General features: G+C 35.0%; 2 protein-coding genes and 1 pseudogene across 2 annotated transcripts; 2 read left to right on the top strand and 1 right to left on the bottom strand.

Moving 5' to 3' along the window:
• The first annotated feature begins 3,374 nt into the window (after positions 1–3,374).
• LOC120192816 lies at positions 3,375–3,725 on the top strand. The gene has a single exon (XM_039195530.1). The coding sequence runs from the start codon at positions 3,375–3,377 to the stop codon at positions 3,723–3,725; it is 351 nt and encodes a 116-aa protein (XP_039051461.1).
• Positions 3,726–4,291, top strand: LOC120192815. Its single transcript, XM_039195529.1, has 2 exons — positions 3,726–3,828; positions 3,930–4,291. The coding sequence occupies exons 1-2, from the start codon at positions 3,726–3,728 to the stop codon at positions 4,289–4,291; spliced, it is 465 nt and encodes a 154-aa protein (XP_039051460.1).
• Positions 4,292–6,906: 2,615 nt separating this feature from the next.
• The window catches only part of LOC120192814, a 37,004-nt pseudogene continuing 16,994 nt past the window's right edge, over positions 6,907–26,916 (bottom strand).

The following is a 26,916-nucleotide window of genomic DNA, read 5'->3' as shown; positions in this document are numbered from 1 at the left end:
AGAGGCTATAAATACCCTCTTGGGGTAAGCCTAAACATACAACTCATATTACAATCTTCTTCTTCTTTTAGTTTTATTAAAATTCTCTCTTTTATTTTATTTTTCAAGTTTTATGTTTTTTCCCTTTATTTTTAAGCTTTGTTTTTAAATATCCTAAGTATGACTTTTGTCATGCTTAGTTAATTTTCTCATAAGCCGAGAGCTAAAGCGATGACTCAATTCCAACGGGAGAATTGAAAAAGGCCCTTAATAACTTCGAAAATCTCTCTCAATCTATGTGCTTATTTTTCAAAATCAAAACAGTTTTCAAAATCAAAGATTGACTTTGGTCAAGATGTTGATGCGATTAAATGTGTGGGAAGAAGGATTGGTTTATTGAAAGCACATTCGACTTCCTGGGAACACACTTGGCGAGATAGCCTTGCCAAGAGGGAATTGAGATCGGAATTAATGGTTATTGAAACAACAATCTGAGTTAGTCGTCACAAACTTAAACGGTAATTGATATATGACAATTGATGTTGATCAGATCAGTTTCCGAAGTCGGAATAAAAGAATGCCTTGGGTATTCGGTATACAAAATGAAGTCACGAGGATTTCCCTTGTAGACAAAGTAACCGACGTGAATCCCGAAAGGAAAATCTAATTCGATGATCTGAAGGAAATTGAGTCAAAGCGAGGCTTGAGGCTGTTTTTTACCATATTCGTTTTCAATCCTTATTTTTTTATTTTTACTTAAATAGCCTTAATTTATTTAATCTCATTTTACCAACCCTTTATTTACTTTATCACGCATGATTTAAACAATTCAGACAGAAATTTAAAATTTTCTAAGCCTATGTGAAATCGACTTTTCTTCTCTTTACTTTGTATTTACTTATTTATTAATTGAGAAGAAAGAATTTATCTTAAGATCAAAACGACAGTTGTCAAACACATGAAATAGAACTAGAAGACCCATATCTTAATCTGGCAAGTCTCCGCTCGTTTCTTATTATGAGGTACCCTTATTTGAATGCTTTAAAGTTTAGGGTAAAGTATAGTAATGGTCACTAAACATTTCTAAAGCTTGCATTTAGGTCCCCCAACTTTTAAAACTTGCAATACAGTCCCCCAACATTTATTCCGTTTGCAATATGGTCCCCCAACTTAAATCACTGTTAGAAAATTAGGGTAAATTATATAAACGGTCATTGAACTTTTCAGGCACTTGAATTTAGGTCCCCAACTTTTAAAACTTGCAAAACAGTCCCCCAATAATTTTATTTTCTTATTAAATATAGATGTATAGAAAATATAAATGATTCAATTTATATTTAAATGTATGAATCATTTATATTTTTGATATATTTTATTTTTCTTGTATAAACTAGTATTTAAAATATGTTTATATTTTAATCAAAATATTTCAATATACGAATAAAAATATATTTATATAAATGTATATTTATATTTAGATGTATAAATAAAAAATATATTCATATATTAATGTATGAATCATTTATATTTTTTGAATATTTTATTTTTAATAAGAAATTAAAATTATTAATTATATTAGAAATACTCAACTTAAGATTATATATATAATCATGAATTATAAATATGAAAAATATAATTATTAAATTTAGTTTAAAAATATATAAATCTTAAATTTATTCTTTTAAAATATTGTATCAACTAATATTTAAAAAATATATTAAATCTATCAAACAATTTATCAAATATAATATTTTTATTGTAAAAAAATATAATATTTTCCCATCATTTATTGTTTTCAAATTTTTTGCCGAAGTTCAAATCTCATTATTTCCATTTTCCATTATATTCTTTTTTTTCTGGCATTGGTTTATACTATTAGTATATGTATTATTGTATATCTCTTAACACAAACGATGGTGTTAGCTTAGTGGCTCCACCATGTATCTTTCATTTGCGTGACTCAGGTTTGAGTTTGCCCAAGACCCAAATTTTACTTCTTTGTAACTTAATTTTCTTCTAATTAGGTGGTGACATGTGTCACCAATAACATATATCATGATCATGTGTTAATACATGTCAGATCCTGGTTAAATGATTAATTTATTAAATTTTATTTAATTTAGGACCAAATTGATAGCATATATAAATAATTAGGTGGTGACATGTGTCACCAATGACACGTGTCATGATCATGTGCTAACACATGTCAGATCCTAATTAAATGATTAATTTATTAAATTCTATTTAATTTAGGACCAAATTGATTATATAAATAATAAAGACTGAATGTATAATAATGTCAATTCCTTTTAATTGCCACTTCATCATTTGTATAAATTGGTAACGACTAGTGGCTTAGTTGAAACAGTTAAATAATTATGTTGTATGATTGATAAATTTAAAAGATCGATGACAAAAGTAAAAAGAGCTAGATAGTTAAGTTGTCAACCTAGTAGTTTACACTTTTATTTATACGTCAAAATAACATTTTATAAATTTAAAATTCGAATTATTTTCAACCTCTTCTATATCCTAACTACTTTTTTTAATTAAAAAATTTCTTCAACAGATAAGAATTATACTAATATATTTATATAAAAAATACGTATCACATGAAATAAGATGAAATTAAATAATAATAAATCTGACATAATTGAATTTAATTGAATTATTTTGGAATTTAGGGTTTAGAATGAAATTGAATTACTTTGGAAATTGGGGTATAGAATGAAATTGAGGACTGTTTTGCAAGTTTTAAAAGTTGGGGGACCTAAATTCAAGTGTCTGAAAAGTTCAATAACCTTTTATATAATTTACCCTAATTTCTAACGGTGGTTTAAGTTGGGGGACCATATTGCAAATGGAATAAATGTTGGGGGATTGTATTGCAAGTTTTAAAAGTTGGGGGACCTAAATGCAAGCTTCAGAAATGTTCAGTGACCATTACTATACTTTACCCTAAAGTTTATTATCATCTCGGATCTGAAATAACATGGATTTCTAGATAACTTTGCGAGGCCACATTTTTCTTAATAGAAAAATCAGGTCGGCGTTCGACAGTGGTATTTGTGCATCATTGGACGATGAACGATGCATTGGAGCTGTAATGAATCCACAAGTGTTGCGAAAAACAACAAAATCCCACAAGTCAGATACACCGTATCAAAAATCAGAGCCCTGGGATTTTTATTAAATAAGGCAATTTTATCATTACGAGTCATTTCCCTTTGGTGGGATATGTGACACCCCATAATACGTTCTATACGAAAAGTTCCCACACCATCATCTCATGCCTTCCACATTGGTGCACGGCCCTACTATCTCCCACTTTGTTGCTATAAATATATGCTAATGGATTATTAATTAGCTTTCATCTTAGAATGGAAAGAGTGACAATGGCTGCTTTCTCCTCAATGTCTACGATCAAATACAGTGTCCGATCCTTCAGCTTCCCTGCTCGATCATATCCGAGCACGCTTCGATTGCAAGAGGAGCTGAATAAGTGTAGGTGTTGGCATGGTGCTTCATCATCCAATGCGATCGAGGATTTTCTGAATGCCGAAACACTTTGCACCGGTCTATTTGGCCTAGCAGAGTTGTACATTTGCATAGAGGATCTTCTGAATTTGCCCCTCACTCAACAAACTTTAGCTCAGCATCCCAATGAGGAATGGGAGAACGCAATTCTGGATTGTTCGTTGAAACACTTGGATCTGTGCGGTAACACCAGGGATGCCGTTCTGTAGATGAAGCAAAGTGCTCGAGAACTTCAATCGGCTCTTCGACGAAGCAAGGCGGGAGAGCTAAGCATTGATATCAATGTTAGTGATTACATCACCTCTAGGAAGAGTACGAAAAAGGAAATTGCCAACGCTTTTGCATCATTGAAGCAAATGGATGACATGTTCGAGACTCTCCACGATTAGAACAAGACCGTCATCTGTCTGCAGTCGCTGCGGTGCTTAAAGAAGCAAGCCTGATCAGTGCTTCCATCTTTCACACCTTCCTCTCTTTCCTTTCTCCGTCGACCTTGAAGAAGAAGCCTTCAAAGTGGTCATTGGTTTCGAAGTTGGTGCGGAAGGGATCGGCAGAGGAGCAGAAAATGAACGAGTTAGACAGAGTCGATCTGGCGGTTAGCAACTTACTGCTGCAGGGTTCAAAAGAGGACGCCGGAGAACAGAAAATCCGATCGGCATTGCTGAATTTGGAATTGTTGGATGATGTGCTTGAAAGTTTTGAGGATGGATTACAGTGCTTGTTTAGGAGCTTGCTCCATACTAGAGTTTCTTTCCTAAACATACTTTCGCATTAGGATTTTGTGATATAAAAATTCATGCCCTCCAATCTATTGATATTTGAGAGGTGGATCAACCAGAGACATGTAATCTAAAATGTCTCACTTATAGGACACTATGCACAGTTCTTTATAGGTGTATTCCTTTTACTTCAGACATTGCTGAACCAGCATTTGTACATTTTTTGTCAAGTTCAAATGCTGAATTCAAGCACCAATTTGTATTTTGTTCCGATCAATTTAATTATACACCTGCTTTCTTTTATTGTAATGAGCGATATACTTAAGTAGGGCCTTCGTCTACTTAAAAATTTTAAATAAATTTTTATGTTTTCTATTGAAATTATATTTTCGTCCTTTAAAATTTTATAAATTCATTATTTCTAATATAAAGTTTTGTATCCGTCATTATTTTCCATTTGATGACATCCTAGTCCATTTTATGCCACAGGAACTATCGGAATCTAGTGGTCGGAAAGATCTCCGGCAACGAAAGGGGTGGGTGGTGGTCATTTCGACGATGAAGATGCTAGAGTTAGAAGAAGGAAGGTATTTCCCAATTTTTGTTGTTGTTGAGAAATTAGTGATTTAAAAATAATTAAAAATTAAGAATCAAACCATGTGTTATGCATTCATTGACTAACTATTTTTTAATGTACATTAACAATTCGACCTTAAAATAATAACAAAACGAAATATTATATTTATTTTGATTAAAAAATCTTAAATACTTAAAATAAAAAATATATGATTCAAATATTTATTTTTCAGTTAAACCATTGTAATATTACAAAGCCAGAACAAACGATATCTTATCGATTGGCGTAGACCATGATAGTTGATATTTTATGTGCTTTGTGCTCCCTTTGGATGGATGTGAGATTAATTCTAGAGAGATTAAAAATAATAGTGGTTGAGTTAATTTTACGTAATTTTGGATAGTTTGAATATTGCATTGATAATTTACAAATTAATTTTAGAATTTGTATTTAGATTTAATTATAAGATTAAGTGTATAAATGATCACTTATATTTGTATTTTGCCTACTTTTCTTTATTGATTAAAAAAAACATAATATATGGTCACTTTCATTTTTATTTAATTAAGATGTGGTCATCACTGGTTAACTGGCATTAGACCATTAACGATTTGTTGAGTTGGCACGGTAATTAAATAAAATAGAAAATACATAATTTCCGCGTGGATTAGGTTAACTACATGATTGATCTTGTATTTGTGTTTTGTCCACTTTTCCTCACTAATTTCAAAAAATATAATATATATGACTATTTTCGTTTTTATTTAATTAAGATAGACACCACGAATTAATTGTCGTTAGACCATTAATAATTTGTTGAGTTGACATGATAATCAAATAAAATTTAAAAAATACATAATTTCACTTGGATTGTACATTGATTAATTTTAAAAAATAAAAAGTAATTGATATAAATGTGAAATAAAGATGTGCCATCAACTATCTCTTTTCTTCAAATCTCTAAAACTAGGTCTCCTTTAAAATATTTTTCTTCAATTCCCTAAAGCAACACCCTTTTAGTAACTCTACCAGACCTTAAAATCATAAGAAGAAAAAGAAAAGGAAAAGGCACATTGACGAAGAAGAATATTATGGAATCAAGTGATGATTTCAACTCGTTCCCTAACGACAAATGGGAGAACGAGTTATGAAGAACGAGTATCCTAAAACAAACACATTTTCATTGTGGAGAATAAGTTGAAATCGTCATTGCTTAATTCCATATTATATTTTTTTCATCGGCGTGTCTTTTTTCTTCATTCTTCTTAGGATTTTAAGGGCTGCTAAGCAAAAAAGTTTTGTTTTAGGGATATGAAAAAAAAATTCAAAGGGGGTTTTATTTTAAGAATTTGTAGAAAAAGATTATTGACGACACTTTTTTATTTCTTATATCAATTATTATTATTTTATTTATTTAAACTTAATTCACATATAATCCACGTGAAAATGATACATTTTTTATTTTATTTAATTACAGTGTCAGCTCAACAAATCATTAATAGTCTAATGACAGTTAATCGTGGTGACATCTTAATTAAACTAAAATGAAAGTGACCATATATATTATGTTATTTGAAATCAGTGAAAAAAGTGAACAAAACACAAATATAAGTGATTAATGATGTAATTAACTCAATCCACGTGAAATGATGTATTTTCTATTTTATTTAATTACCGTGCAAACTCAATAAATCTTTAATGGTCTAACAACAGTTAACATGTGGTAACCAAATTAAGTAAAAACGAAAGTGACCATATATATTATGTTTTCTGATCAGTAAACAAAAATAGATATAACACAAACGTAAGTGATCAGTAATTAACCCTTAATTATAAGGTTAAAAACAAATTATTATTATTTGATTATTTATTGATCTATAATCCTTTGATATTGATAAATGCTGGACACGTCTGAGTATAAATTATTCTTAAATTCCATCGCGCCACAGGGCTGATGTAGCAATAAACTTGGTCGACAATTTCCGACTTCTTAGAACAAACAAACATCACCCACTAAAATCTAAATCTGATAAAGCAACTCAACTTTCACCCAACCATACATCTACTAAACTAGAACTGATTGCTCCCCCCACATTAAATATCTTTTCGGTTTAAATCACTATTGTTTTCTATGAATGATACATAAGAACTCGAATGAAAGAGCAGCAGCAGTAGTAGAAATAATATGGAAATTGACAAGGCAATCAATAGCAGAATCACAATGGCATCCTTCCACCTGTCAACAATATGTTTTCAAGTCAAATTTTAAGAATAGGTAACTAAAAAGGCTCAGATTGAAAATATAGTCAAATAATAGATATTTCCCCACTCGTTGTCTCACAGCATAAAACTATTGGACTGTCATACCGAGATGCTAGAAAGGAAAAGTTACTTTAGTAATGTAACATACCAAGCCCTTGAAATGTTGACCTTCAGGAACGAAACGTACAAGATGCCAGTCCAGAGGCACAAGGCTGTCTCTTCACAAATATACCACCTGAATTTATAAAATTGAGACGGGAGAAACAAATATATTTCAACTATATGAATTTATTATAGTCGTCAAAAAACAACCAATTCAGAAAACAATCGAAAAGGGAAAAGGGAAAAGAAAATCCTCTCTCAATGTATTTAATGGGTTTATGATGAGTTACTTTTTTACAGTTTCAGCACCCTTCTCATTGGATTATAGATATCTTTACCATAGTAACAAAAGGTCACAAACTATACGTAAGGTAATAAAGAATACGTCAAAGATGATGTAGACTCACCAAAATTTGCAATGATTATCCCGACCAACACATATTCCAAGCAATACACAATGATGATCGAACTGAAGAAAACATTTATCACAATCATGGCAATGCTTTGCTCGTGGAGGCTGCAGTTGTACAGGAAGAAACACAACTCATGAGTGTTCAGAATCGTTAATCTTTGCTCATTATTTTTCGGTTTTGAGGAATTATTACTGCTAAATTAGTCGTGTTATGTTTATTTTCATGCAGGTCTTTACTTTCCAGAATTAGTGACAAAACGATGCATTCTGCTTTTTTTATTATTTGGTCACGACTGAAGATATGGGCACGACTGTGGGCATGACGTGGTCTGATGTGGCAGTTTCTAGAAGGTCCAGTCAGCGACGGTTTTAGAAGACTTCCTCCGCACGCCTTCTGGAAGATGGACGAGAAGAGTTGCATTAGGAGACTGATTTAAGTTTGAATTTAAATTTGAAAAACAATTATCATAGGATTATTTTATTTATTTTTTTGTTTATCCCTTAGGCTTTGAGAGGCTATAAATACCCACTTGGGGTAAGCCTAAACTCATCATTCGGATTACAAACTTCCTTTCTCTCTACTTGTTATAAAAGCTTTCTCTTTTTACTTTTCAAGTTCTTTTCAATTTCTTTTATTTTCCAAAATTTGTTTTCAAATGCTAAGTTTGACTTTTGTCATGCTTAGCTAAACTTTTCATAAGCGAGAGTTGTCGTGATGACTCAATTCCATCAGGAGAATTGAAACAGGCCCTTAATATCTTCGAATATCTCTCTCAATCTCTGCCCTTATTTTTCAAAATCAAAACAGTTTTCAAAATCAAATATCGACTTTGGTCAAGAGGTTGTTGCGATTAAATGTGTAATAGGAAGATTCGGCTTATAGAAAGCAATTCGACTTCCTGGGAACACACTTGGCGAGATGACTTCGCCAAGAGGGAATTGAGATCGGAATTGATGGTTATTGAAGCAACAATCCGAGTCGGACACCACGAACTTAAACGGTAATTGATCTGCGACAATTGATGTTGTTAGAATCAATTACCGAAGCCGGAATCAAAGATTTCCTTGGGCATTCGATATACAAGATAGAGTCACGGGGATAGCCCTTGTAGACAAAGTAACCGACGTGAATCCCGAAGAGAAAATCTTATTCGATGATCTAAAGGAAATTGAGTCAAAGCGAAGCTTGAGGCTATTTTTACAGTATTTATTCACAAACTTTATTCTCTTATTTTTATTTCAATTTCTTTTATTTATTTTTACCATTTTAATTTCATTTTACCAAAACCCCCATTTTCTTATTTTCACGTCTGGTTTAAAACCAATCAAACATAAATTTGTGATTTTCTAAGTCCTTGAGGATTCGACCCTTATTTCTCTATACTATGTATTTCCTTATTTATTTAATTGATAAAAAGGAATTATTTTGACATCGGAAACGACAGTAGTCAAATTGGCACTGTTGTAGGGGACTTCGCCAAAGTTACTAATTTTTGTTTGTTTTTTATTTATAACCAGGTCTAATTCGGGAGCATTAGTGGAGTACGACCTAGAGATTGAAGCCAAAGCTAGGAGACTCCACGCACAGACACTTCGGGAAAGAAGGAGACAACAAACAAATCCAGAAGAAGATTCAAATTCAGGTAATATAAATCCGATGGTTGATCTTACTATCCGGGAGTTAGCCGCGGCTCCTACTGAGCAAGGGCCTATGTGCATTGATTTTCCCCAAGGAGAAACTCCGTACCAGTTGAAAACAGCCTTATTCATCTCCTCCCTACATTCCGCGGATTGCCAAACGATGATCCACAAACATCTCAAGGAATTTCATATGGTCTGCTCCAGCATGAGACCACAGGAGTAACCGAAGACCAAATAAAACTTAGAGCTTTTCCTTTTTCCTTAGTCGATTCGGCTAAGGAGTGGTTATTTTATCTTCTCCTAATTCTGTAACTACATAGTTTCAAATGACTCGTCTTTTTCTTGACAGGTTTTTCCCTGCAGCAAAAGTAATTAAACTACGAAGGAGAATACTTGGAATCAAGCAGCTTGATGGAGAGTCACTTTACAACTATGGGAGCGGTTTAAGAAGTTATGTTCTAGTTGCCCACAATACGGGTTAACTGAACAAAAACTCCTTCAATACTTTTATAAAGGATTATCTCCCCTGGAAATGAAGATTATCGACGCTGCCAGCGGTGGAGCCTTGGTGAATTGACTCCTACTGAGGCTAGAGACTTAATATCGACGATGGCCGCAAATTCCAACAATTTCGCACAAACAATCAACCTTCTCGAAAGGTTCATGAGATAAGTTCATCTTCCTTAGAAAATAAAATAGACAAGTTAACTGAGGTCGTAAACTCTCTTGTTGCAGGAAAGACAGAACAAAATCGTTTATGTGGAATATGTGCATTACCTGATCATCCAACAGACGGTAATACATACAACCCAGGATGGAGGGATCATCCTAACTTCAGTTATGCTCAGAACCCGACACCGAATCAAGGCTATCAAGCGAGACCTCTACCACCATAACAACACATAAGTCATCATTAGAATCAATTGTCGAGAGGTTAGCACTATCCCAGGAAAAATTATAGACTCAAACTGAAGTCCACTTCCAAGAGATGGACAAACAGATAAGCCAACTGACTCAAGTCGTAGAGAGATTAGAGTCCTAAAAGCTGAGATGAATCCAATAGAGAATGTTAGCGCCATCACCCTCCGAAGCGGTACAATTGTTGAACAACCAGACCCAAAGAAAGTAAGCGCAAGATCCCAGAAGAAAGAAGAAACTTTGAACTCCAAAAGGGAAGAAGAAGCAGTTGACGTAGGATCCCAAAAAGAGAATGATGAAGAACAAATGGACGATCCGACACCATCTCCCTATGACGTGCCACCACCTTTTCCATCAAGGTTAGTTAAAAAGGATAAAAAAAACCGTGGAAAATAAATATTATACGTACTTCAGAATGTGGAAGTTAATATACCTCTTCTTGAGGTTATTCGAAAAGTTCCAAGGTATTGTCGATTTTTGAAGGATCTCTGTACGTCTAAAAGGAAGCTTATCGGGGTCGAGAAAGTGGATTTAGGTGCGAACATCTCAGCAGTTTTCCAACGACCGCTTCCACCGAAATATAATGACCAATGTATGTTTTCAATACCTTGTACGGTGAGGTTAAAATCAAGCGAGCTATGTGCGATCTAGGTGCCTCTATCAACTTAATGCATATCTCCGTCTATAATTTAATTTCCACCGACCCTTTGAAAGGGACGACAGTTACACTTCAGCTAGCGGATAAATCAATTATTTATCCTAAAGGACTGATAGAAAATGTTCTAGTAGAGGTAGAAGACTTAATTTTCCCTACTGATTTTTATGTGATTAATATGGAAAATGATCGTAGCAAAATTGGTTTGAAATCCTCCTCGGTCGTCCCTTTCTAAGCACGGCAAATGCAAAAATTGACGTTCGAAGCGGTATTCTTTCTATGGAGTTCGACGGTGAGATCTTAAAATTTGATGTTTATAAAGAAATGAGATATCTGGATAATGTGTATAGTATTAATTTTGTTGGCGTTATTGAACCTATTGATGAATCTAACTTTGTTGATGATTTATGCCAGAAATCGGATGATAAAAAAGACGACTTAAGGGATTTGAAAAATATTTCAGTTGTTGATTCAGATTTGATCTTAACTCCTTTAAAAACTAATGACTTACTTTCTCTTTTGCATACACCAAAAATTAAGTCGAAACCATCGAGGAATCGTTTGAAGAAATCAATTTTTGGTAAAGAATATGTTTTGACGGCCATTCTTTTCGACAAGATTTTAAAATTGGGAAATATGCGAAGAAATCTTTATGAGAATTTTCGAATTTCTCATAAGGAATTTATTAGTTGGAAAAAGCGAATGAAGTGAAGTGTCTGTCACAGAACCTGTAGTCTGAATCAGGTCGTCGAGCTAACGACGGTAAACAAAAACGCTTCATGGGAGGTAACCCATTGCTTTCAATTCCGCTACATTTTTATTTTTACTTTTCATTTCTGTTTTATTTTTCGATCGAGCATGTTTAATTTAATTTTTTTAATTTTATTTTGAAGGATCCGAATATTTTTATTCAAACTTAAACGATAGAGAATTGCAAAATTTTCATTCAAACAATGCCAATTTCGGAACCTACAGAGTAGTGAACAATCTCACAAAGCAGGAAAAAATACCCTAACATCATATGCACCATTTCATTAAACGAAACACCGTTTCATTAAACGATGCACGTTAGCAAAACCCCTTGGAGTAGGGTGACGCACCTTAGCAAAACCCAAAATAAATTTTTCCCACCTTTTGTTTCTTTTCTGCCGTCCACATACCCCAAATCTCTATTCTTTACTTTACTGTGGACCCCACCCCTATTATAACTATACTTTTTTAATTTCAACACATATTATCATCAAACCCCAATCTCTATCAATCCACTTTTCAATTTTAAACTCACCTTTATCCACACAAAAAAACAAAATCCCCATTTACTTCCAATTCAATCACCCCACAGCAGTAACCAAACATAAACCCACCCCCTTTCATCTTCTCCAACTCGATAGCCATCCCCAAACAAACGTAAAACCTTTGCCCCTTCTTTTCCTCACCGCTGACGGCATCACCGAACCCTACGGCTTCGCTAACAAGTTCCCATGCCATCCGCTCCTCTCTACTCCACGATGGTGCGCACACGAAACCGACCCGACAACGCCAACGCTCCTCCACCCCGGACCAAGCACTGTTTGCCATTCCTCTTCGCTGCTCTCTTCGTCTCCATCATTCTAGTCCATGCCAATTGTGGCAACCTCTTCCTCTCAACACACCTACTGGATTTCCATTTTATTCAAATCATTCGGCGTCAATGGATAATACTCCTAAGGTAAACTCATATCCTTTTTTTCGTTCAACTATTACTAATGTATTATCTCATTTTACAGGGGATTTAGATGCTGGTTTTCCACCGACAACACCACTTAATAATGTTTCTAGTTCATGACATCAATCCGGGTAGCCCACTTCTACGTCCGAGCACATCCCATCGCGGCCGAGGCCGTGGCCGCGGTCGACATTAAATCACTGAGTACTCTATTCTTTCTTTTGCACTTTAATTTTCCGTTTTGAGGCAAAACACTTTAAGTGAGGGGGAGTAGATTGTAGGATTAAATTTCCCTTTTGCTTATCTTTATTTTTCGATGCTATATGTGTTGGTTGGATTTGTCAGAAATTTCATTGATTGTATTTGTCTTATGGAAAATTTTTTGGAATGCTATGCTTGTTTGGGAACACATGATTGTTTAGGTTAGGATATTCTTGATAGCGAATAGCATGAATTGTGATCAAGTTGGTACTTTTGTGATATTCCATGATTTTATTGGTTGAAATGTGATTAACTCAATGCATGAAACAATTTGGTGAGATTTGAGCCTTTACAAGCATAACATTTTCGCTTTCATTTTGTTGGAATGAGTGTGTCGAATTTGACATTGGTATTCTAGAACTGCATGTTAAATACTGTCGAGATTACACATGAACATGATGCTTAAAAATGATTTGGGCACCTTAGGATTAACCTTTACGTTTCCCCACTAAATTGTCTACCCATGCTATTTTCTCCTAGTTAACCACTTTTGAGCCATTTCCATTTCTTTGTTTTTACCACATTTATAAACCCGAGCCTTTTTGCCTTATCCTTCTTTTCTACCTTTTTCAGGATAAGTGAGCAATTATCCGATGTATGCTTCAAAAAAAAGAGAAAAATAGCAACATTTCGAAAAGAAAAAGAAAAAAATAGTTGTTCGAAAAAAAAGAAAAAAAAAAGACGTGAAAATGGAAAACAAAACAATAACAAAGAAAAAAAATGCATTTCGAAAAGAAATTTGTTGTTTGATATATTGTCTTTTTATCTTGGTGTGCTTAATGTTTTGATGGAGTTGAGATTATCATTTGTTAGTTCCTTGCCTTAAATATTTAGCCATATATTTAGTCTTTTTCCCCACCTTTACCTAAGCCCCGTTACAACCAATAAAAGACCCTTTGATTTATGCATCGTATTCTTATTAGTAGTGGAGATTTGATTTACTTGCAGGCTTATGGAATATCGTGTCGATTCTGACATTAAGCGTTTCTTTACCCCAAGCACTTTGAGTGATTTGAGTGAATCCCGGTAAGGTGTTGAGTTATGAGCATTGAGATTAATGAATGAATGATATTACAATTGCACTTGACTTGTTCCAATTGGTGATGTTCAATTGATTGATTTCTTGAATTGAATAGTTATTGTGGTCTCTACCTTGCTTCCTTGAATGTGAAACTTGACAAAGAACGGTAAATGAAATTTTTGACTAGTTTGATTAATCATACTTTAGGACAAGCATGAGATAAGTGAGGGGGAATTTGATGAGTGTTCAGAATCGTTAATCTTTGCTCGTTATTTCTTCTTTTTCAGGAATTATTACTACTAAATTAGTCGTGTTATGTTTGTTTTCATGCAGGTCCTTACTTTCCAGAATTAGTGACAAAACGGGTGCATTCTGCATTTTTATTATTATTTGGTCAAGGCTTGAGACATGGCACAACTCTGGGCATGACGCGGTCTGACGTGACAGTTTCTAGAAGGTCCAGTCAGGATGGTTTCTAGAAGACTTCCTCCACATGCCTTTTAGAAGATAGACGAGCAGAGTTGCATTAGAGATTGGTTTAAGTTTGAATTTAAATTTGAAAAAAATTATCATAGGATTATTTTATTTTATTTTTTTTGTTTATCCCTTAGGCTTTGAGAGGCTATAAATACCCACTTGGGGTAAGCCTAAACTCATCATTCGGATTACAATCTTCTTTTCTCTCTACCTTTTATAAAAGCTTTCTCTTTTTACTTTTCAAGTTCTTTTCATTTTTCTTTTATTTTCCAAGCTTTGTTTTCAAATGCTAAGTATGACTTTTGTCATGCTTAGCTAAACCTTTCATAAGCCGAGAGCTGTCGCGATGACTCAATTCCATCGGGAGAATTGAAACAGACCCTTAATATCTTCGAATATATATCGCAATCTATGCGCTTATTTTTCAAAATCAAAATAGTTTTTAAAATCAAAGATCGACTTTGGTCAAGAGGTTGTTGCGATTAAATGTGGGAGGAAGATTCAGCTTATAGAAAGCAATTCAACTTCCTGGGAACACACTGGGCAAGATGGCTTCGCCAAGAGGGAATTGAGATCGAAATTGACGGTTATTGAAGCAACAATCCGAGTCGGATGCCACGAACTTAAACGGTAATTGATCTGCGACAATTGATGTTGTTAGAATCAATTACCGAAGCTGGAATCAAAGATTGCCTTGGGTATTTGGTATACAAGATAGAGTCACGGGGATAGCCCTTGTAGACAAAGTAACCGACGTAATTCCCGAAGAGAAAATCTTATTCGATGATCTAAAGGAAATTGAGTCAAAGAAAAGCTTGAGGCTATTTTTACATTATTTATTTACAAACTTTATTCTCTTATTTTTTATTTAAATTGTTTTTATTTATTTTTACCAATTTAATTTCATTTTACCAAAACCCCCTTTTCTTATTTTCACGCCTGGTTTAAAACTAATCAAACATAAATTTGTGATTTTCTAAGTCTCTGAGGATTCGATCCTTATTTCTCTATACTACGTATTCCTTATTTATTTAATTGAGAAAAAAATTATTTTGACGTCAGAAATGACAATTGTCAATAACTAACAATCATATGCCATGAATGGTACTAAGTGGACATAAAAATATTTAGCTGAATAATCAGAAGTTATTGTTTATTGTTTTTTGCAATGCACATCCAATCAAAAGCAACAATATGACTAAAGTTAGCATGTCTCCAGTCTCACTATTAAAGCTACAAATATGCACACAAACATCTTTTGAAAGATAGACATTAAACGAAGTCAACAATGAACATCCACCATCTGGGTAACTAATACAGCATAAAGAGGTGATCAAGAGGTGTCGATTCAAAGGAAATAAGTTGTATCACATAAGGACATAAAAATTAGATCTCAATACCTGCTCAACATTACAATAGGAGCAAGTGCAAGACCTGTAAAATCCAAAAGAAACACAGTGGTTCAGTGATATTCAATAAGTTCTCCATAATTGCATGACAAAACTCAGATTAAACTCAAGCTTATGAGGTTAAAATAAACAAAACATCATGATTCATATGCCATTTGTTTCGTAGACATGCTTAGCTGTTAGATTTGTCTAGAAATTAAGTTGACAAGTTGGAAATTTCATCTTGGTTGGTGGCCAAACTTTGAACATGTGAATTTCATATTTGGTGGCTAACTTGTACACATTGGAAAATTCTTTGGTAGATGGCCAAACTTTGAACATATTGTTCTTGAAACTCAACTATAAATAGGCCTAAGTATTTCCATTAGAAATCATCCCAAAAACAAGTTATCTCTTCCTCTTGTATTCTTCATTCTCCCACTTTGGGAATTCTAAAGAATTCCATTTGTTGTAATATTGGCGATATAGTGAAGTTATCATCCGGTGTGGTGCCCGAGGAGTAGACGATATTCTCGTCGAACCTCGTAAATTTGGTGTGTTCTCTCCTTTATTGTTTTTTATTCGGTTCTTTTCCATTGTGTTTCAATATTCAATAGTTTGACAGGTTTATCCGCTATGCAACCTTTGGTGGTTTTAATCTTGACATTTTAGGTCAATTTTAAAACTACGTTCGTGTGGGAAATAACCCATTTTCCCCAATAATTGGTATCAGAGCTTCGGTTGAGATTATCTTGGTGGTTCCATTGCTGAAAAGATATAGTTTGTGATATTGAATATTGTTCGTTAGAATTAAAATGCCAAAATACGGATCAGTTGAGACATCAAGCTCTTCATCTGGACCAGTGAGGAGGGTGATGTCAAATGCAAATTTCTTGGTGGAGTTGTTCGATGGATCCGGTCATTTTGGCATGTGGCAAGGCAAGGTGTTAGACGCTTTATTCCAACAAGGTCTAGACATCGCCATTGAGGAAGAAAAGCCCGAATATATGAAGGAGAAAGAATGAGGAACAATCAATCGTTTGGCATGCAACACAATTCGATCTTTTTTTCCAGGGAGCAGAAGTATGGCTACAAGAACGAGACTTCTGCAAGTAAGATGTGGAAAGCTTTGGAGGAAAAATTACTGAAGAAAAGCTCTCAGAATCGTCTCCACATGAAGAAAAGATTGTTCAGATTTGATTATTAACAGGCACCAGTATGAATGAACACATCACTGCGTTCAATGAGCTAGTGGAAGACTTATTGGGCATGGATGAAACCTTCAAAGATGAAGATTTGGCTTTGATGTTGTTGTCATCTCTTCCAGATGAATTTGAGCACCTTGAGACAACATTACTTCATGGTAAGGATAATGTTACCCTTAAAGATGTAACTGCTGCTTTGTATAGTTATGAACTCAGGAAGAAAACCAAGAAGGAGAGTAAGTACGAAGCAGTAGAGGCCATGGTGGCAAGAGGTCACTCGAAAAGTCAAAAGCCAAAGTGGAGAGGGAGATCAAAGTCGAAGTCCAGACTGGGAAAATATGAATGTACCTTTCGTCATGAGAAAGGCCATTGGAAGAAAGATTGTCCGAAGCTGAAGAAGAAAGGAAAAGCTGCTCCAGATGCATATGTTGCAGAGCATGATGCACATGACTCTGACATATCATTGGTTGCTTCATGAACAACATTCCATTCCGATGAGTGGATATTAGATTCGGGTTGCACCTATCATATGTCCCCTAATAGGGAGTGGTTCTCCGATTTAGTGGAACTAAATGCAGGAGTTGTTTATATGGGCAATGAAAATGCCTGTAAAACTGTTGGGATATGTTCAATTCGATTGAAGAATCAAGATGGATCAACCAGAGTTCTGACGGATGTCCGATACGTGCCCAGTTTGAAGAAAAATCTCATCTCGTTGGGAGCCTTAGAATCTAAAGGCTCAGTAGTCACTATGAGAGATGGAGTTTTAAAAGTCACATATGGCGCATTGTGATGATGAAGGGCATCAGGAAAAATAATTTGTATTACTACCAAGGTAGTACAATTATTGGAGCAGTTGCAGCAGCTTCCGGAGGTGATGATTTGGATGCAACCCAGTTGTGGCATATGTGGTTGGGACATGCTGGAGACAAATCCTTGCAAATTCTGGCAAAGAAAGGATTGTTGAAAGGTGCAAAGGCTTTCAAATTGAACTTTTGCAAGCATTGTGTTCTGGGAAAGTAGAAGAGAGTGAAGTTTGGCACCACTATACATAATACAAAAGGTATTGTAGATTATATTCACTCAGATGTATGGGGTCCTTCAAAGACATCGTCTTTGGGAGGAAACCATTATTTTGTAACTTTTGTAGATGACTTTTCCAGAAGAGTTTGGGTGTATCCGATGAAGTCTAAAGATGAAGTGCTTCAAATTTTCCTGAAATGGAAAAATATGATCGAGAACCAGACTGGTGAAAGATCAAACGTCTTAGGACGGACAATGGAGGGGCCCATTCTTTGACGTTTTCCATGAGTATGGTATTGTTCAACACTTCACTGTTAGACATACACCACAACAGAATGGGGTGGCAGAGCGTATGAATCGAACACTATTGGAGAAAGTTCGATGTATGTTGTCTAATGTTGGGTTAGGCAAGGCATTTTGGGCTGTGGCTGTGACATATGCTGGCCATCTCATTAATTGTCTGCCGTCATCAGTGATAGGAGGAAAAACACCATTGGAGGTATGGTCTGGAAAACCTACTACTGATTATGATTCCTTACATGTATTTGGATCCACTGCTTATTATCATGTGAAGGAATCTAAGCTTGATCCGAGAGCAAAGAAGGCTCTCTTTATGGGAATCACCCATGGAGTGAAGGGATTCCGCCTTTGGTGTTTAGACACCAAGAAGGTAATTTGTAGCAGAGATGTTACCTTTGATGAATCTACCCTAGTAAAGAAGGTAACAAGTGAAGCTGTCCAAACAAGTAGTACTCCGAAGTAGGTGGAGCATACTCCAAAACAGGTGGAGTTTCAGCAGACGATGATCCCAGAAGTTGATGCGGATGATTCTTCAACTCCAATAGAAGAATCAGAAGATAAAGAGGTTCAAACCCAAGAACCATTGGAGACACTAGAAACACTTGCAGTTACAAGGCCAAGGAGAGAAATTCGTAGACCTGCTCGATTTGTTGATATGTGGCCTATGCTCTTCCAGTTGTTGATGATGATATCCCTATCACTTACCAAGAAACAATACAAAGCTTGGAAAGTGATAAGTGGAAAAGTGTCATGGATGAAGAAATGCAATCTCTCCAAAAGAACAACACTTGGAAACTGGCACAATTACCGAAAGGTAAAAGAGCCATTGGATGCAAGTGGGTATTTGTAAAGAAAGATGGATCTCATAACAAGAAAGATGTTCGCTACAAGGCACGGTTGGTAGCTAAAGGCTACGCTCAAAAGGAGGGAATCGACTACAATGAAGTATTTTCCCCTGTTGTGAAGCATTCCTTCATTAGAATATTGTTGACCTTGGTAGCGCTGTTGAATTTTGAGCTAGCTCAACTTGATGTAAAGACGGCTTTCTTGCACGGTGATTTAGAAGAGGAGATCTATATGACACAGCCAGAAGGATACAAAGATGGTGGTTATGAGAAATGGGTTTGTAAGCTGAACAAATCGCTATATGGATTGAAGCAATCTCCGAGGCAGTGGTACAAGCGATTTGATAGCTTTATGAGGAGGCAAAAGTATACTAGAAGAAAATATGATCATTGTGTGTATTTGCAAAAGCTCAAAGATGGATCTTTCATTTATCTTCTCTTGTACGTTGACGATATATTGATCGCTTCGAAGAGTCAAAAGGAGATAGACAAATTAAAGGCTCAGTTGAATCAAGATTTTGAGATGAAAGATCTAGGTGAGGCCAAGAAGATTCTTGGTATGGAGATAAGCAGAGATAGACATAGAGGGAAGCTTTGTTTAACACATAAGCAGTATCTGAGAAAGGTATTACAATGTTTTGGCATGAATGAAAATACCAAACATGTAAGTATCCCATTGGCTTCTCATTTGAAACTTAGTTCTCAATTATCTCCTAAAACTAACGAAGAACGAGTGTATATGGCAAAAGTTCCATATACTAATGCAGTTGGGAGCTTGATGTATGCAATGGTGTGTACGCATCCTAACATTTCACAAGCAGTTGGAGTTGTGAGCAGGTACATGCATGATCCTGGAGAAGGACATTGGCAAGTTGTGAAATGGATTCTACGGTATCTCCAACAAACCGTGGATGTTGGTTTAGTTTTTGAACAGGATGAAGCACTTGGTAGTGTATGGTTGGATATGTTGATTCCGATTATGCTGGTGATTTGGATAAGCGTTGATCAACTACTGGGTATTTGTTTACTCTTGCTAAATCCCCAGTAAGTTGGAAGTCTACATTGCAATCTACGGTGGCCTTGTCTACTACAGAGGCAGAATACATGGCAGTTTCAGAGGCTGTAAAGGAAGCAATTTGGCTTAACGGGTTGATGGAAGACTTGGGAGTTGTTTAAAGTCACATTAGTCTCTATTGTGATAGTCAGAGCGCTATTCACTTAGCGAAAAATCAAGTCTACCATTCAAGGACTAAGCATATCGACGTGGGGTATCACTTTGTGCGGGAGATCTTTGAAGAATGAAAGATTCTACTTCAGAAAATTGCGACATCAGAAAATCCTGCAGATATGATGACCAAGGTGGTAACAGTAATCAAGTTCAATCATTGTTTGAACTTGATTAACATCATGAAAGTATGAACACCTTCGGGTGTGTGGCGCTTGTGAGCGCAATTAGAGGCACTACAAATTTGGGGAGTTGAAGAAGTTGAGTAGGCTTGGTAATTTTAAGCCAAGGTGGAGATTTGTTAGATTTGTCTAGAAATTAAGTTGACAAGTTGGAAATTTCATCTTGGTTGGTGGCCAAACTTTGAACATGTGAATTTCATATTTGGTGGCTAACTTGTACACATTGGAAAATTCTTTGGTAGATGGCCAAACTTTGAACATATTGTTCTTGAAACTCAACTATAAATAGGCCTAAGTATTTCCATTAGAAATCATCCCAAAAACAAGTTCTCTCTTCCTCTTGTATTCTTCATTCTCCCAATTTGGGAATTCCAAAGAATTTCATTTGTTGTAATATTGGTGATATAGTGAAGTTATCATCCGGTGTGGTGCCCGAGGAGTAGATGATATTATCGTCGAACCTCGTAAATTTGGTGTGTTCTCTCCTTTATTGTTTTTTATTCGGTTCTTTTCCATTGTGTTTCAATATTCAATAGTTTGACAGGTTTATCCGCTGTGGAACCTTTGGTGGTTTTAATCTTGACATTTTAGGTCAATTTTAAAACTACGTTCGTGTGGGAAATAACCCGTTTTTCCAACATTAGCAACATAAGGTTAAAACTAGCGAGGCAAAGAGGTTAAAAATTTTAATCCACGCTTGCGCAAGATTTATAAAAGCAACATGCATAAGAAAGTAAAAAGGCAAGAGCAGCAAGCGATACATGAAAGAAAATACAGTGATTGCTTAACTTCACCGGCACTTGGCACCCATGCAGATCCCTAATCATAAATTCTTTGAAAAGGTAATCGAAAGAGATTATTCACAAAGTCAATAGTGTTTTACATACCTAACGGATGTTCCAGGGGGACACATTTCCATCACCAACTTTGTCCAAGATGAAGGATTACTACCTTGAAAATTTCTACCTGATTCACTCCTTTCTACACTGGCAATCAAGCTTCCGTTTTTGCTTGAAGCAGGCTGTATTGCTTAAACATAATAAGAATATGATAAATAGTGAGATTCCAAGCATAAATCTGCTTCTATTTCTGTTAGAGCATTCTACCCAGAATAATTTAGTTCAACTTCTAAACAATGGGAGTGACAAAGAACGGTGAAGGACAGATAAAAGAAAAAAAGGCTTACTTTGAGGCCATTGGCGATTTCTGATACATAACATTGGTCTCGTTAACAACCCTCATTGCATCAACCACATAGCTAAAAGCAGAATAAAGCTAACAAAAAAAAAACATTAGAGTAAAAATGTAATCAATATTTTATACAGGTGAAAACTTTGATCTAGAGAATAAATGCACACTGGTATTACCCGGAGAAGAACTAGAAGTAATGAAATATTGCACCAATGTGGGAGCAATGACAAATATAGTGCGATGTACCTGGGAAAATGAGGAAAGGATTAAATTGAAGGTTCCACAGACATGTAAGCATTTACAAGCTATAAATTTCAAGAGAAAATATGAAAGCGAGCATGGAAAGAAAGAACATAAGACATCAAAACATCTAGCTAAGAAAGATGCATTTTTTATGCTTTATTTATTGATGTTCTTATGCTATACACTCATTAACTTGAGGTTAAACTAATCATCAAGAAACTGAACAAAAGAATCCAAGTTTATATTTTTTAAAGCAGAAAATAGATAGCTCAAAAAAATAAAGCGGAAAATAGAACTAATTGCAGTGAATGAAGTCTCATATACATACATACCAGTGTTCTTTTTTGGTTTTCTCAATCAAATCATCATCGAAAAAGAAAGAGAATGCCAACGAATTTCAGATGCAGCAAAGTATATTACAAGATCAGCGGAGTAGTTAGACTATTATCATGTAAAGAATACAGAGGAGAAACATAATGTCCAAGATAAATGCTTACCTCAGGAGCCATCCAGCGGTATGTTCCAGTTTCAGCTGTCATTACTCCCGAATAAGCCTGCACTCTAGTAACTCCAAAATCGGCAACTTTAACAACCTGTAAAGGACAGAACAATAATTTTAAGACAAATATCATAAGTTAATCATACAATTTACAGTATACTATAATCCCAGTCAAAATTCATAAGGAAAATAAAAACAAAATAGCTTTTAATAGAAAATTAATTAATCAGCAACTTGATTAACAAAAACAGCTTACTTGATTCTCATCCATCAAAAGATTGGCAGTTTTCAGGTCTCAGTGGATGATGTTTTGATGCAAATAGTTCATTCCCTTGGAAACATCAAGGGCTACTTTGAGTAGAGACGGCAACTTAAAAACACCCCTTTACTCATACAGATAGTCATATAAGCTACCTCTGGCCATATATTCTGATAAAGCACAAATATCACTATAAAAAACTATCCGTGAAATGCAAAGGGAAATGTTCCTGTTTTTATAAAGCTACAGAGTGTATCATCGTAGATTTAAAGGAATGTGTCGAAACGATTTTTCCTTATCAGTGAAAAGGGGTGAGATTCTAAAAATCACATTAATTTTTAATGATCTCTTTTTAATTTATTTTTAATTTAAAAACAAATGCGATTTAAAAACCTTTCGTTTCGAAAAAATTCGGATTTCCTTTATGATCGAAAAAATACAGTTCAAAGAGTCGCCACCAATCTTTGATTAGGGTGTGATTGGGCACCCAAAAATGTTTGTTATTTTAAATAAAAATTAATTTTAATTAAAACAACAAATTAAGGTCTGCGTTACCAAAATCCAAGTTCGGGAGTCGGTTATGTGCGGGGAAGGATTGGCACCCCCACAACGCCCTAAATCGGTACCCAGCCGATTAATTAACGTCTTTGCAATGAACTTTACAAATTCAAATTTAATTTGATTTTTGATCTCATAAAACAAGGATGTAAATTTTAAAACATTCAAAAGCACTCAAATAAATCAAATTAAAATTACCGAGTCGTTTTAGAAAGATAAAGAATGTTCGATTATTTATAAATATCGAGACCAGATCTTAAAAGTTATAACAACCTTTTCTCGATAAATTTAAATAAACGAACATTTCCTTTTCTTTCGTTCCCAAATTTTAAGTGAAAGAATCAATTTTTTTGGTTTCACTTCCAGGATACGCTTTTAATTTAAAATAGTCAAAACGACTCTCTAATCAGTTAAGACAAGCCGCTCAAGACAATTTTAAATTAAAAGGATATTACCCTTAGTCCGATTATGTATTTATAAATCGAGTTATGCACATGAGGGTATCATACAAATTATGCAGAAAAATGTTATGCCCAAAATTAATTAAACAAAATTAAAAAATAGCATACAATGTGACATACAAAAAATTATGTACGTATGTTTTAATTAAAAATCATAAATTATGCATATTAACATATTATATACACATGTGACCTAAATATCATAACATGCTAAACTATAAATTAAAAGAATGTACATGTACACATTAAAAATGACTAAATTAAATAAATGTAAAATTCAACATACAAATAAAAAATAAATTATGGACTTAAATAAAACAACACACATATACACCTAAATAACCCAAATTAAGTGGTCTCTATGTAATTTCCCTAACATACTAATCCTAAATATTTAAGGACTAAAAAGTAACATAAAAAAATAGAGTTCAAATGTATAAAACAATAAAAGTTAAACACACTAATACTCAGGACCAAAATTGGATATGCGTAAAATATAAAGAATAAATTAAAAATATTACAGACTCGATTCTAGGACTAAAATGAAATAGAAGTAAAACTTAAATGGCTCATGAGAGGAATAAACGAAGAAGGAAACGGGTGCCCTAAACCCCCTGAACGACGTCGTTTGATGTTTCACTTTAAAAACCTTAGACTAAAAAACACAAAATTCCTAATTATTACTTCTACCAACTCACCTCGCCGTTTTTCCCTATCTCTCTTCCATCCCCTCCTCTTCTGGTTCGATCAAGCTCTAAAGCTCTAAACACCAGCTACTGCTCAACCATCAAAGCTAACCCACTCCAACAAAGGCTCGAAAAAAATAAAATAAAATAAAATCTCATTCTCCTCTATTCACTTCGAATGACGCCTCTCTTCTCCCCTAACTCTCGGCCACACACAACTCTACACTCTCCTTTGAACATCGCCGCAGCCGTTCTGCCACCATATCTTGGTGGCCTCTTCCAATCACAATCCATCATCCCTCTCTCTCTCTCATACCTCTCACGCCCCTTTTTTTTAAACAGGAAGTTACGAAACTCTCTCTACGCCGGCCACCGTGCTCAACAATTTCGGTAAGAACCCCTCGTCCTTATTTTATTTTACTATTTCCTGTTTTAATCTCTGATTGGTTTTGTAACTCTAGCTCCAGTCCCTATCTCTATCAGTCGAATCCCACCTAGACTACTGTCGCACAACTAAGGTAAATCTCTGATGCCTTTCTCTTCTCATTTTCTAGGTTTCGAAAGAAAAATTACAAAACCCATACATGAATGAACATTTCAAAGGTAAAGAAAGGAAATAAATAGTGATAATAAAATAAAAGAAAACATGTTTATAGATTGCTAATATAGCTTTCGAAACTCACTGCTTGTGCTAGTATTGTTGTCGAAATTCACAACTGTGCTTAGAATATAAGGAATGAATGTTGTTTACATCGTTGGATCTCTGAATATAGGACAGAAAACTTTTACACGCATTTGTTCTTTTTTTTTATTGTGTTACAAAAGAAAATAAATAAAAATCTTTGTTTTTTCTGTAATGGTCTCTCCGTTCCCAAATTAATTCCCCTTGTTGTCTCTCTTTTTTCTTCCTCCCCTTTTTTTTCTTTTTGTTGTGTGATCCCTATTTTTGTTCTCTCCCCCCACTTCGTTTGTAGTTTCCAGTGGTTGATATCCATCCAAAAAACTGACTCCTTACAGTTTCTTAGTTGTTCAAGTAGCGTTCTCCTCCACTACCGATAATGGCTCCTGATTCCTTGTTAACTTCTTTCTCCCCTTTGTTAACTCCTAACCACTTTGTTTTCCAGGATTCATGTGGACTGGATTCTATTTCTGCTGGGTCATTGGACTTAATTTGGGCTCCCACTGATTTGGGTTCTTCTTTAAGCCTAGCCCCGGAAAAAACCGAGCATCTACAGCTGCCCCTCTTTGCTCATTATCGTACAATGAGAATAGAGCAAAGAAGAATAGATGATCAAGTTTGTCCAACCATTAGAACTTCAAAAGATTAATCCGCTTCTCTGCTACTTCAGGATAAGCGAGACTTGAAAAATCTTCAAATAACGGGTTTGTTCCCTATTCTTTTAAGGAGTATAAGACTCGAACAATCTTCAACAAACGTGTCTGCTCCCTATTCGTTCAGGGAGTATAAGACTCGAACAATCTTCCTAAAAATGGGTCCGCTCTCTATTCCTTCAGAGAGTATAGAACTCGAACAATCTTCAACAAACGGGTCCGCTCTCTATTCCTTTAGAGAGTATAGAACTCGAACAATCTTCATAAAACTAGTCCGCTCTCTATTCCTTCAGAGAGTATAGAACTCGAACAATCTTCAACAAACGGGTCCGCTCTCTATTCCTTCAGAGAGTATAGAAATCGAACAATCTTCAACAAACGGGTCCGCTCTATATTCCTTCAGAGAGTATAGAACTCGAACAATCTTCAACAAACGGGTCCGCTCTCTATTCATTCAGAGAGTATAGAACTCGAACAATCTTCAACAAACGGGTCCGCTCTCTATTCCTTCAGAGAGTATAGAACTCGAACAATCTTCAACAAACGTGTCTGCTCCCTATTCCTTCAGAGAGTATAAGACTCGATCTTCATAAACTGAGTTTGCTTCACTACTCTTCCGTGAAGGCTTATAGATGATTTGCTTCAAAGGTCAAACCTGAAAATCAAACATTATCAATCATAAACATATGCTTGAAAATTATACTCAAAAATTTAAAATTTTGAAAAAATTTCTGAAAATCCATCTCCATCGTGAAAACTTGTCTGGAAGCCGTTGGATACGTGAATCTACTTTGGCTTAGTTTTCATCTAAACATCATTCTTTTCATGATCTCAAAACCAGTTATCTTCATCTCGATGCTTCAATATCTTCAATCTTTAACTATCCTTGTGAAACCTGTAGATATTTAAGTCATCATGCAATTATGAATGCCATGATCCTATTCATGCCTAAAATGTATGCAATTATGCAATTTAATGCATTTTCTTCTTCGAATGAACTTTATCTCCTTTTGATCTCAATGGAACTCAGCTTCATCTTGGGCACAGAGCATTTGACTAGTTCACCCCAGTTAACAATCTCAATACCATATCCTTCGGTTTAACAGGACCTTGACTTCTTTCTTTCTGAAAACCCATCGGTACCCATAACCAACCTCTTAATTAATGACAATCTCCTTAGGTCATCTTTTAATGGCTGAGATTTTCTATGAATTTCAAGATTTAGCTTCCCGTAGCCACACAAGCTTACATGT

Source organism: Hibiscus syriacus, unplaced genomic scaffold (genome assembly GCF_006381635.1).
Source record: "Hibiscus syriacus cultivar Baekdansim isolate YM2019G1 unplaced genomic scaffold, ASM638163v2 tig00116981_pilon, whole genome shotgun sequence".
Taxonomy (NCBI): domain Eukaryota; kingdom Viridiplantae; phylum Streptophyta; class Magnoliopsida; order Malvales; family Malvaceae; genus Hibiscus; species Hibiscus syriacus.
This window is presented reverse-complemented; position numbering and strand designations above follow the sequence as displayed.

Coding starts and splice junctions, on each gene's coding strand:
- LOC120192816 (XM_039195530.1), top strand. CDS start 3,375: ATGGCTGCTTTCTCCTCAATGTCTACGATCAAATACAGTGTCCGATCC.
- LOC120192815 (XM_039195529.1), top strand. CDS start 3,726: ATGAAGCAAAGTGCTCGAGAACTTCAATCGGCTCTTCGACGAAGCAAG. Junction 3,829..3,929: donor TTACATCACCTCTAGGAAGA/GTACGAAAAAGG, acceptor ATCTGTCTGCAG/TCGCTGCGGTGCTTAAAGAA.